At 39.0% G+C, this 12,500-nt stretch overlaps 3 protein-coding genes across 4 annotated transcripts in view; all 3 read right to left on the bottom strand.

Moving 5' to 3' along the window:
* LOC107877497 overlaps positions 1-12,500 on the bottom strand; it is a 57,692-nt gene that overhangs the window by 35,295 nt on the left and 9,897 nt on the right. The gene's annotated exons all lie outside the window — the stretch shown is intronic.
* LOC107877498 (receptor kinase-like protein Xa21) lies at positions 2,487-7,944 on the bottom strand. The gene is made up of 2 exons (XM_016724155.2): positions 5,028-7,944; positions 2,487-2,881 (listed from the first exon to the last, which is right to left on the bottom strand). Exons 1-2 carry the CDS (start codon positions 7,924-7,926, stop codon positions 2,547-2,549), a joined length of 3,234 nt encoding a protein of 1,077 aa, XP_016579641.2. The 5' UTR covers positions 7,927-7,944; the 3' UTR covers positions 2,487-2,546.
* On the bottom strand, positions 9,495-12,489 carry LOC124899977 (FGGY carbohydrate kinase domain-containing protein-like). Its single transcript, XM_047415051.1, has 5 exons — positions 12,371-12,489; positions 12,127-12,283; positions 11,856-11,928; positions 10,620-10,747; positions 9,495-9,897 (listed from the first exon to the last, which is right to left on the bottom strand). Exons 1-5 carry the CDS (start codon positions 12,448-12,450, stop codon positions 9,775-9,777), a joined length of 561 nt encoding a protein of 186 aa, XP_047271007.1. The 5' UTR covers positions 12,451-12,489; the 3' UTR covers positions 9,495-9,774.

Genomic DNA, 12,500 nt, shown 5'->3' with positions numbered 1-12,500 from the left:
CTCTCAAACTTCATGATTCAGGGAGCATTTCCTGGTCCACACCTTGGAATTTAAGACTGGATATCTTAGTAAATTGAAGAAGTGCTCAGACTCAGCTGTGATCAATCTTCCTTGAAGTTCGATTAACTACGTGGGAAAAATGTCAGTTCAACCTCAATACCTCAAGTAATGGTATAGGAAGAATCCGAGGATGAGAATGAGGAAGTAGAGAGCAACCAATCTTCTTGTAGTGGAGTTGAGACCTGTTCTTTATATCTTTCTTGATCCTTGATTTCTCTTTCAGCCAAGGGTCTTCGAATAGGAGAAGAAAGGCAGAGGTCCCTATGCCACTGACTAGAAGATGCGAAATGCAGGAATGCAATATAGGGCAGATAGGCCACGAGAGAAGTATAAGCCAGAGTAGTTCTGGTAAAGAAGGACTCTTGGGGGTCTAATTTGCTTTCTATCTGACAGTACAAAAAACAGGAAGGGGTGGTTCTTTCATTGCTTTGACTTTGAGAAGAGAATCGTTGGTTTAACCGATGAACTACGTGGGAAATATGAGTTAAGAGGACAAGAGGATTTGATCTCCACGAAAGGCTAAAGAAAGATTAAAAAAAAAGCGAATCATCTTTATTTCTATATTATACGCAATTTCTAAATAAGGGAAAATTACATATAGAGAGGCGCAAAGGACAGATATGCCAATTTGGGATAAGAAGATAAAGATTTCAATAACTTAGACTCGAATTTGAAATAAGCTAATAAGCTCTTTCTCGATTCGCCGCATTTCTATCTCTTACTATCAAAAAGAAGACTAGCTTTTGGTATCTTCACTAACTCGATTCAAGAGCGACTCCAGGGCGTTAAGCTCGGTGAGGTGGGTTCGAAAGACAGAGAGTTGATGAGGAGGCTTTTATAAGAAAAAAGGCATGGTTCTTTCAATTCCGCATTCAGGGAAAGCAGCTTCCGCTAAAAACCATATCTGCTACTCTGACATTAGCTATTCGAGTAAAATCATAGGATTGAAAGTCGATTGCTACTTTCTTGCCTTGGGGCATCGCATTCTGGATAACGTAATAAAAAGTCTTTCTCTACTGTCTTCACCCTGGTCCTCTCATACGCCGAGGGCTCAATTACAGGTTTCTTTATAGGTCAACCCCTACGCTGGCGCTGGTGCTGACTTGTTAGATCTTGCTTTCAGGTTCTTTAGTAGCTCTACAAAGGGTTATTAATGGGATAAAGTCGAAACTTTGACTCCAACTATTACTGAAATGGATAAGATTGTATGAAGGAAGAGAGAGGACTAATCGGGTGAGAAGTCCGATTGATGACTGACTTTTCTATGCTGCCATTGATAGTCTTTTCTAACTTCTTACTAACCTTAAAGCTAACTAGAAGGCGAAGTATCTAATGGGTATTAGGGACGAGCTCTTAAAGAAGACTAAAGGAGCCCTCCCAGCAACTAAACAATCAAAAGTGTGTGATCCTCCCCATAGTATAGGCCTAGTATGATTGACATATCAAGTCAAGAGGGCGAGGACCCTATGGCAAATGGATGGGATAAATCCCTAGGGTCGGGCGGTTGCTACTCCTGGGCTAGGACTACTATGTCCACCCAAAAGCTCTAATTCTCAGGCTAGTCCGAAAGCAATAAAAGAAAAGATTAGCAAGGCTAAGGAAAACAAGTACAAGCATATGTATGCCTTGTTTATAGAATGCCTTTCCGTCTAAAATCACGAGTTCGGACTTTCCTTTCTATCTGCAGACTGCCTAGAGACCTCTTTGAATAATAGAAAAGCAAGCAGCACAAAATGCCTATGCTACTGTTAGAATTTTCTGAAAGGTAACTATCTCGGTTTCATAGAGAAATTTATATAGAATCTTTGAAAAAGACTTTCAGAAGATTAACAACATTTCAGTACATTGAGTAATATATTACTACTAAATTTAACAAATTCGACTCTTAAGGTTTTATCTTCTTTGTAGGGGTATGGTATAATACGATATTTGAAAATTCGGTACGATAATTTTGGTATTCGATTTTTAAAAGCATTATACCATTGTCATACCATATTAATTCGATATAGTTCAGTATTTTAATGGTCGATTTCGATATTTTGCAGTATGGTAATCAGTAACCATAATTCGTTCAACTTCAACAATATATACTCGTATACTAGAGTATTACTACTTCGACTTTTCAAAAGCACGTCTCAACTCTCAATTGTATCGTAAATACACATTACACATGTAGAAATATTTAAATAGAAGTACAAACAACTCCTTTTATTAGTCAATTACACTTTTATATCTAAACACTTTTAATTTATACTAATACTAAGTAGTATATATAGAGAGAGAGAGGCGTATTTATGTAATTATATACTTTGATATGGTATTCGGTATTTCGATTGGTTATTTATAAATATTGAATACCTTATCATATACTAAAAAAAAAAAATGTATATCATATATATCATATCAAATACCATAATATCAAAATCACGATATCAAAAATTTTTATTTGATTTGATAATTCAGAATATACCATACTATGCTAACCCCTACTTCTTTGTATCCAATAAGAAACTATCTTTAATTTTGCCAAGTTTATTTACTACATTTTTCATATTTATTCTCTCTTCTTGTCTTTTTCTTGTACATTCCAAAGCCAAATTCATCATAGAAAATATGCAAATTTCATTTTCTTCAAAGAAAATATTTGCATCAATAATTGTCTTCAAATCACTTGGAAATGACTCATTTGCCCATTGTCTCATGTTCATGTTTTCATTGAAAAAATCATTTGTTGGCCTTCTTCTTGTCAATATCTCCATTAACATTATGCCATAACTATAAACATCACCACTAGTGGACACTATTCCCTCTGAGCCATATTCTAAAACAAAAAAAAAAAAAAATATGTTATAATGAGTTAAATATAACGATTGTGTAGAAAGATTCTATACGATCAGTATATATAAGTTAAATTCATTTAACTCTACTCTATAAGGGGTGAATGTTTTGTTAGTTCAAGTGATCTTTTGAGTGGGGTCCTTTTGACCAAAATAAGTGATTTTTTAAAATCAGCTCACCAAAGTAATATGCTTTTTTGAAAAACTTTACAAAACTAGTATAAACATTGTTGGCAGTAACGTATTAGATTTAGAAAAAAAATAACGGACCAAGATGAACAGTAGACGATGTTAAAGTAGGAATCATTACTGATAGTAACATTTTTGGCTAATGTTACCAACATTAACGAGACTCTGCCACTCTGCCAAATCAACTCTGCTATGTGGTAGAATTGCAGAGTCTCGTTGCCATTGGTAACTTTTTAAGCCAAAAACGTTACTGTCAGTAACGATTCCTACTTTGACGTCGTTTTGATGTGTTATTTTTTAAAAAAAAAACTTAATACGTTATTGCCAACAACGTTTATACTAGTTTTGTAAGATTTTCAAAAAATATATTACTTTGGTGAATTAAAGGGACAGCCCGGTGCACTAAAGCTCCCGCTATGTGCAAGGCCGGGGAAGGACCCCCACCACAAAGGTGTATTGTACGCTACCTTACCTTGCATTTTTGCAAGAGGCTGTTTTCAAGGTTTGAACCCGTGAGGTCGTGATCATATGACAACAACTTTACCGGTTACTATTTTGGTGAATTGATTTTAAAAAATGACTTATTTTGGTCAAAGTATCTGATAACACATGCAGGATAGGTTTGCTATTGACAAAGTTCATTCCACGACGATCTATATGGAAGGACAGTTTTGTTGATACAACCGAAGTCTTTCTTGTCTTTCTATGTAAGGTTAAGGAGCAAAGAGAAGCGCTTTTGCTACTGAGAAAGCAAACGGTCAGCGCAAAGGTTCAAGACTTAGCTGAGCGTCAGTGAAGCTAGATTCTCATAGCGCCAAAGTCACCTTAAATGACCAATATTAGTAGGTGGTTGAAATATATTAAAAGGGCGGACGGGTGCACTAAAACTCCCCCTATGCACACGGTCCAGGGCCTACCATAGAGGTGTATCGTGCGCAATCTTACCTTGCATTTCTACCAAAGGTTGTTTCCAAGTGGTTGAAATATAGAAAAAGGGCAGCCCGTTGCACTAAAGCTCCTGCTATGCGCAGGATCCGGGGAAGGGCCCCACAGCAAGGGTGTATTGTATTCAGTCTTACCTTGCATTTCTACCAGAGGTTGTTTCCAAGTGGTTGAAATATATAAAAAGGATAGTGTAGTGCACTAAAGCTCCCGCTATGCGCAGGGTCCGGGAAGGGCGTCACGACAAAGGTGTATTGTACGCAGCCTTACCTTGCATTTCTGCCAGAGGCTGTTTCCAAGTGGTTGAAATATAGAAAATGGACAATATGGTGCACTAAAGCTCTCGCTATGCGCAGGGTCCGGGGAGGGCCTCACGACAAAGTTGTATTGTATGCAGCCTTACCTTGAATTTCTATCAGAGGCTGTTTCCAAGTGGTTGAAATATATAAAAAGGACAACATGGTGCACTAAGCTCTCGCTATGCGCAGGGTTTGGGGAAGAGCCCCACCACAAAGGTGTATTGTACGCAGCCTTACCTTGCATTTCTACCAGAGGTTGTTTCCAAGTGGTTGAAATATATAAAAAGGACAGCCTCGTGCACTAAAGCTCCCGCTATGCGTAGGGTCCGGGGTGGGCCTCACGACAAAGCTGTATTATACGCAGTCTTACCTTGCATTTCTACCAGAGGCTGTTTCCAAGTGGTTGAACTATAGAAAAAGGGAAGCCTGGTGCACCAAAGCTCCCGCTATGCGCAGGGTCCGGGGAGGGCGTCACGACAAAGGTGTATTGTACGCAGTCTTACCTTGCATTTCTGCCAGAGGCTGTTTCCAAGTGGTTGAAATATAGAAAAAGGAAAGTCTGGTGCACCAAAGCTCCCGCTATGCGCAGGGTCCAAGAAAGGTCTCCCACCACAGAGGTGTATCGTACGCACCCTTACCTTGCATTTCTGCCAGAGGCTGTTTCCAAGTGGTTGAAATCTATGACAAAGAAATTGTTTACCTGGTGCAATGTAGCCAAAAGTGCCCAATGTGTTAGTTTGTGCCATGGACTTGTTGTGAGCTAAAATCTTTGAGATGCCAAAATCACTAACATGTGCCACCATGTTATAATCTAACAAGACATTTTCAGGTTTCATGTCACAATGGACTATAGGTGAATCATAACCATAATGAAGATATTCCAATGCCATAGCCACATCAAGCATTATGTTAACTCTTTGAAACATGTCCAAGACTTGATGTTCCTCACCATACAACCAATTTTCAAGGCTTCCATTTGGCATGTACTCGAGAACGATCGCTCTCGTGTACTCATTGGAACATGTAGTGATCACCTTGACGAGATTTCTGTGCTTAACGCTTCTCATCACTTGGCATTCGGTATCAAACCTCTTGCATCCTTCTGCGTTTTGCAGATTTAGTACCTTTATCGCGACTGTAGTTCCATTAGCTAATATGCCTTTGTAAACAGAACCTGAACCTCCTGAACCAATCATGTTAGAGCCACTGAAACTATCCGTTGCTTGTTGAAGTTCGCGGTATGAGATCAACTGGTGTGTTGTGATTTCTGTTAGCTCTTCGTGGTCTTGAAGTTCCGTTCTTCTTGATCTTCGCTTGAGGAACAGAACAACTGATATGAGGAAAACTGAGACAACCACAGGAATGACAATTGCAAGCACGTGTTTCCTAGACTTTGATCGTTTTTCTGCAGTACTTGTAGCACATTGAGAAACTTCTGATATAGGTTTTCCACATAAATCTTTGTTTCCAACGAAAGATTGAGGCAAAGATGTTGAAAACACACCACGAGTAGGTATTTCACCTTCGAAATGATTGTAGGAGAGATTGATTTCTTTAAGGAACCAGAGTTTTTCTAAGGACGTTGGGATGTTACCTGATAACTCATTTGAAGACAAATCCAAGAACTCCAAGCTTAACAAACTGCCAAGCGATGATGGAATTGCACTGCGAAACGAGTTGTTTGACAGTGAAAGATAACGCAGGCTTATGAGGTCTCCGAATGTGCTTGGTATCACACCGGAGAGTTGGTTACTTGAAAGATCGATACCTTCAATAGCTTTCAATTTTCCAATGTCGATTGGAAGTTCGCCTTGTATTGAATTTTCTGTCACATTCAGAAAAATCAGGCTATTGATATCCCATAGACTTGTAGGCAGGCTTGACGTGAACTTATTGAAGCCAAATGAAAGCCGTTGCAGCCTACTGAGATTTCCAATGCAGCTCGGTATAGTCCCAGAGAGCTCGTTTTCATGTAGAATCGCGTCTCCTAGATATACCAAGTCACATACTTCCTCCGGAATTGGCCCTCGTAGCTTGTTTCTGCTTAGATAAAGCCTCTGAAGTTGCTTCAGCTCGCCAATCTCTGTCGGAATGGTTCCTGTCAACTGGTTACCGCTCAAGACTAGCGATAACAGGCTACTCATATTGCCAACTCCTCTTGGAATTCGTCCATTGATTCGACTTTTCTCTACGTTGAACATTTCTATAGTGGACGAAAGATTGCTAACCGAATCAGGCAACACGCCGTTCAAGGGATTGTTAGCCAGTATCAGAAACTGCAGCTTCTTACAATCCACCAAAGAATTCAAGAACCCAAGCTCTTGCTGTCCTCTCTCATTCGTAAGCTGATTGCCACCAAGATTCAAGAACTCGAGCTCACGGAGATCTCCCAAGTCACTCGGCACTTCGCCTGTGAAAAAGTTATACGCCAGCTCCAGCTCGATAAGCTTAGAAGCATTTGCAATGTACATCGGGATTTCACCTTCAAGCCGATTATCCGGCAAGAAAATTCCTTTAAGGTTTGGAAGATGTAAACCAAGAGTAGTTGGAATTCGCCCCGACAGATCGTTATCACTAAAAGCAATGTACTCCAAAGAAGACATGTTGAATACAGATTCTGGTATTTCACCGGTTAGATTATTGAAATCGAACCCCAACATCTTCAAATTCGATAAATTCCTTAATTCATGAGGAATTCTACCACCTATATGGTTGTTCACACAACCAAGATATTCCAAACTGGAAATATTAGTCAATGACACTGGAATTGTACCACTTATTGCATTCTGAGTGACATAAAAACTTTCAAGCCTAGTTAAACAACCAATATTTCCAGGAATTTGACCTGTTAAATTGTTGTAAGACAGAACAAGACTCCTTAACTCACTGAATTGACATAGCCTTGAAGGTATCTCACCGATGATTCGATTACGACTAAGGTCTATAACTTCAAGATTCATCACACCCTTTGCTTCATTAACCAAGAATGAACCAGAAAGACTATTGTTTACCAGATACACAACGCGTAACGACGATATGCTGAAGACTGATGCAGGAATAGAACCTGAAAGCTGATTATGTGACATGTCTAACTCAACAAGTTGGGTTAGATTGCCAATCTCAGCTGGTATTTTACCGCTGAAACTATTTCCATCGAACCTCAATCTCTTCAACCTCGTGATGTTACTGACAGAAGTATGAACAGTCCCTTCTAGCTGATTGTTGTGAACATCAATGACTTCCAAATGAGGTAAATTTCCAAGTTCATAAGGGAGAACTCCGTGAAAAAAGTTGTTGCTAAGATTAAGCATAGTGAGAAATGATAAGTTGACTATTGATGGTGAGATTTTGCCTTGAAGATTCATGTTAGGGAGATTTAAGGCTATGACAGTTTGGTTATTATGTGGACTACATGTGACACCAAACCAAGAACAAAATGAAGTATTTGTTGTCCAATTCTCGGACAAGAAAGAAGTATTGGATGTAATAAGATGTTTAAAAGATAACAAAGCTTCTATGTCTGTTTCATTTGTGGAAGTTGCAACCATAGAATCTTGAAATGTCAATAGTAGTAGGATAAGAATATAGCTTTTCTCCATCTCTATGAAAGTAGATTATTCAATTTGTATGATAATCTAAGCTATTTATTGACAATTTGCAAGAATTGCTATGTACTTGTGTCATGTTATCCTAATGGGAATGTAGAAAATTTTGTGAGATAGTAATGTTTGACCAAAGATTATAAGTTTGTAGTATGTGGCCGTGGCGGAGCCAGTATTTTCACCAAAGGGATTCACAAGTAAATATACGAACTAACCGAAGGGGTTCGACGTCTACTATAAAATAATTTTAGCCATGTATATATAGTATATTTTTCCATCGAAGAGGGTTTGGATGAACCCCTATCCCAAGTGTAGCTCCGCCACTGGTATGTGGTGGGAAGGATAGGATCACTCCATCCATAATCAGATGTCTCGGTTTGGAATTATTCAGATCCTAATATGAATACCGGACGTCAAGGTGGAAAACTGAAAAAGAAATGACTTTGTATTAGCTAGGAACTTGATTATAAATGATTTCAAACACACAACTATTTATAATGAGAAAGGTTTAAAATCTTATCTAAGTGTGAATGAATATTAATAGTTAAATGCATGAACCAAGAAAATATGTCAAAATTAAAGATGGTATTTATGGTGTAACATTCCAATTTGACTCTTTAAAGTGTGTAGATTACTATTTTTTTTCTCATTTATCAGTTGTGTAACTTTGACTTCTTAATTTTTACGATAAAAAGCTCGTCGGAGAAAGTCAGGTGTCGTAGATAACCTCTATTTGGTTCAAATTATTGATTTTACGTAATAAATAGGAAGCTCTATCGCGCGATCATAAAGGTCCCAAAGTTAGATATATGGTCATATCTTTAATCAATGGCTCAAAATGGAGAAGAATAGTCTTCCTAATTTAATACTATATGGCAACTTCCAACAGACATGACAGTGACAATGACATGACAAATTGACACTAATATTAGTTTGTCAACAAAACAAAATAAATGAGATCAAATGTACCAAGAAGTCAAAGGATTTCATAGGTTGGTTGGCAAATTTGAGATGATTAATATTGTCTATCGGAAACAGTCTTTCAGAAGATAGTGGTATGAACCCACTATGTGGGAATACACTAAGTTTGTTGTTGTTGTTGTGTGTTTGAACCAACTTTCACGCACCTCGAGTAAATCCACGAGATACCTGTCACCTCCCGCCAGCAAGAGATAACAGGTATCAGGCAACTCTGTTCACCAACATTAGGACAGATGGGAAAAATCACCTAGCTAGCGTTCGTGCACCTCGAGTAAATCCATGAGATACCTGTCACCTCCTACCAGCAATAGGTAACAAATATCAGGCAACTCTGTTCACCGACGCTAAGACAGATGAGAAAAGTCACCTAGTATTTTTTGTACCTTCAATCTACTAGTTACTGATATATTCTAAGGTTGATTGTGGTTCGATTCTTCCACGGATCCTGAGAAGGATTAGAAGTGCGTAGTTTATCAAGTTGGCTGTAGGCATATATCACAAGGATCAAAATCAGAATTTGGTAATACGTATGACATCGCACGCGCATTTATAGGTACGATGTATACACCATGAACACACTTAAGTGTAACTTCGAAAAGAGTTTAAGTTATATAGACCGTCAGACGTAAAGAATCTCTACACTAGAACTGGAAGATCCCCATAGGGAAATAAAATCATGACATGAACAGGTCAACAAGAATTTTAACTGTACATTTGATACATTTTCACATAATGGTTCAAGGAAATGCAGGAGGGAGAGGAGGGGAGACCGGGAACTGGTGTTGCATTTTTCCGTCGTTCCTCGATGACGTGGTTTGTAACAAATCGGATACCAAAAAGTGCGACAACGGTGAAGAAAAAACCTCATGATAAAGCCTCGGTCATAAGTGAACGATGCTTCTGTTGCTGCTCATAAAGGTCGCGGAAGATGCTGTATTTGGCATCATGGTACTTCTTTACTTTCACGTCTTTAGACGGATGGACAACCTGCCATCAAAAACCATAAGAACGATAAAGCATAATGAATCTAAGCGGAGAGAAGGGGAAAGACGCTTTTCAAAGACGTAGCAGCCAAAGATAAAGATGAAATCACTAGAATCTGGTTGGCAAGGTGTATGGCGCTAAGGGTGGCGGTGGAAGAGAGAAGACGGGGTGTCTTCCATTATATTATTGGGAAGAAGATGACGCAAGAACGAAGACAGTCTCTCTAAGCAAGTAACATGACAATGCAGTAAAAGATTCTGCGGAACATTTAATCTGTTGTCCCATAAGATAAAAACAAAAGAAATTTAACTTTCTTTCACCACCGTTTAGGTACGAAAAGAGAACAACGGAATAGTAGGTGACAGTTCAGGTAGGAAAAGTGAACATATGATAGTTCAGGTAGGAAACTCATAAAAACGTGACACTTCAGGTGTATTTTTAACAGACAACATTGCATCAACTTTGGCAATTCTGTAGAAATTCTGGATATACTACACTCCGTCTAGGTGTTTAGAATAGCTCGTAGTGTTTCTTTTGCTGTAAATAGGGACTAGTGCACCCTGAGTACTATTTAATTATGAATCAGTTATGAACATATACAAAGTCACCCGTTCCACAAAAGAAAACGAAAAAATAATAAGGCAGGCAACAGCTAGTGCCCAGACTTCTGTCGCTAAAGGTTCCTCTTTTAGTGAGAAAAGTAGATAGTGTGAACAGTTGCGCACCTGACCAGCTGCATTCATTGCCTTCATCGCCTCACGAACAGTAGGATATTTCTTTGAAGCTACAGCACCTAGAATAGCAGACCCCAATAACACAGATTCATTTTCGCGAGGAAGAATGATAGGGTAACCTGCACAAGGTGTCATACAGCTAGGAATTGATTAATATATCCAAACACAGAAATTTAAGATTATTCAGTATGCTGAAGGCTTCACGCAGATACAGAAAGATACTATATTGAAATATATAACACACCCCTTTCAGCAATTGGGAAGCTCAAGGGGAAGTTTAAGATCACTACCATCCATATTCCATACAAATCTAGCACTTCCTAACTTGTTTCAGGTTATTTTCTTCTATTTCATTGTTTACTGTTCTAGACGAGAAAGGCGAGCCTTGGGGTAACGGGTACAGTTGCTGCCAGGTCACGGGTTCGAACTGTAAAAACAGCCTCTTGCACAAATGCAAGGTAAGGCTGCGTACAACCCTTCCTCAAACCCCCACGCATAGCGGGAGCTTAGGGCACCGGACTGCCCTTTTCTCTTTTTTTTTCTTTGTTCTAGAGGAGGTAATCAAGTTTTGGTAATATATGGGTGAGTACTCCTGCCTGTCATGGGGTTGAACTGGGTTCAACCATCGGCAACAGCGAGTTTCCTTTAGCCGACACAACTTGACTGGGACTGAGGCGTAGTCGTTGTTGTACTGTTCTAGAGGAGATCCAGCAAGGATATCATGCAAGCTTTGATATTTTGTGTTGGTATCAACAAAGAGGATAGTAAGCAAGCTTTGTTTACTTTTGCTGGTGTCAACTGACTAACTGATTGGGAATGCTGAGCGAAACAAAATCTATTAATTAATCTATTTCTTTCAAGTGTCTCACTAGAAACAGATCATAATTTCATTCTATAATACCTCGGGAAACTATTTTAGCAAATTTTAGTTCTCTTATTAACCTCTTTAGCATGTTACCAGGAGGTCACGGGTTCAAGCCGTGGAAACAGCCTCTCTCAGAAATGTAAGGTAAGGCTGCGTACAATAGACCCTTGTGGTCCGGCCCTTCCCCGGACCCTGCACATAGCGAGAGCTTTCGTGCACCGGACTGCCCTTTTTTTGTCTCATTAACCTCTTGCAATGTATCTATGTAGAGAGTAAATGCATTACACAGTTATCCACTTCATGTATTATCGCATAACTCATTGATAAACAGCGTAAAAAGGGAATGAGGGAGTGAGAGAGACCAATAATATCCGCATGCTCTTGAACAAATAGTCGATTCTTCGTAAGTCCACCACAGGCAAGTAGTGTGTCAATCTGGACATAAAGAAGCAATATAAGGAAGAAGATCATTTCAAGCAATGCGGTAAACTGGAAATTTAGCGTTTGCAACTGCTTTTATATCAGATTCTACATGAGCTATCAGAGTACAGAACGTAAGAGTTTCCAAGTAAGAGAGCAATAGCGATTCAATAAATAACAGATACAAACTAGTATCAGGAAATGAGTCATCACCTTGTGTCCATTAGCATTGCAGTGCTCTACTATATGGCGGGTTCCATATGCAATGCCCTGTACTGTGGCCAGGTAGAGAAGTGCCAGCTGCTTTTCACTAGCGTCGAGTGTTAAACCCGAAATCATACCTTTTGATTTTGGGTCTGCAATAGGGGACCTGACGGAAATTTCGCATGTAATTTATAGCAGATTGTTAGGAAATCAAGGTAAAAAAACGTGTTAACCATTCTAAAAAACACTATACCTGTTACCATGAAAATCTGGGAGAATATGAATATCGTTAGTCAATGCAGTTATAAACGGTGACCCCTCATCTTGCTTCATTGATTCCAATATCTCATTCAACAAGTCAAAGATTGAGATTCCTAGCAGAA

The sequence above is a fragment of the Capsicum annuum genome, chromosome 7 (genome assembly GCF_002878395.1).
Source record: "Capsicum annuum cultivar UCD-10X-F1 chromosome 7, UCD10Xv1.1, whole genome shotgun sequence".
NCBI lineage: Eukaryota > Viridiplantae > Streptophyta > Magnoliopsida > Solanales > Solanaceae > Capsicum > Capsicum annuum.
This window is presented reverse-complemented; position numbering and strand designations above follow the sequence as displayed.

Coding starts and splice junctions, on each gene's coding strand:
- LOC124899977 (XM_047415051.1), bottom strand. CDS start 12,450: ATGAAGCAAGATGAGGGGTCACCGTTTATAACTGCATTGACTAACGAT. Junction 12,284..12,370: donor CCAGATTTTCATGGTAACAG/GTATAGTGTTTT, acceptor AATTTCCGTCAG/GTCCCCTATTGCAGACCCAA. Junction 10,748..11,855: donor AGAGCATGCGGATATTATTG/GTCTCTCTCACT, acceptor CACCTTGTGCAG/GTTACCCTATCATTCTTCCT.
- LOC107877498 (XM_016724155.2), bottom strand. CDS start 7,926: ATGGAGAAAAGCTATATTCTTATCCTACTACTATTGACATTTCAAGAT. Junction 2,882..5,027: donor TTTTGGCTACATTGCACCAG/GTAAACAATTTC, acceptor TTTTTGTTTTAG/AATATGGCTCAGAGGGAATA.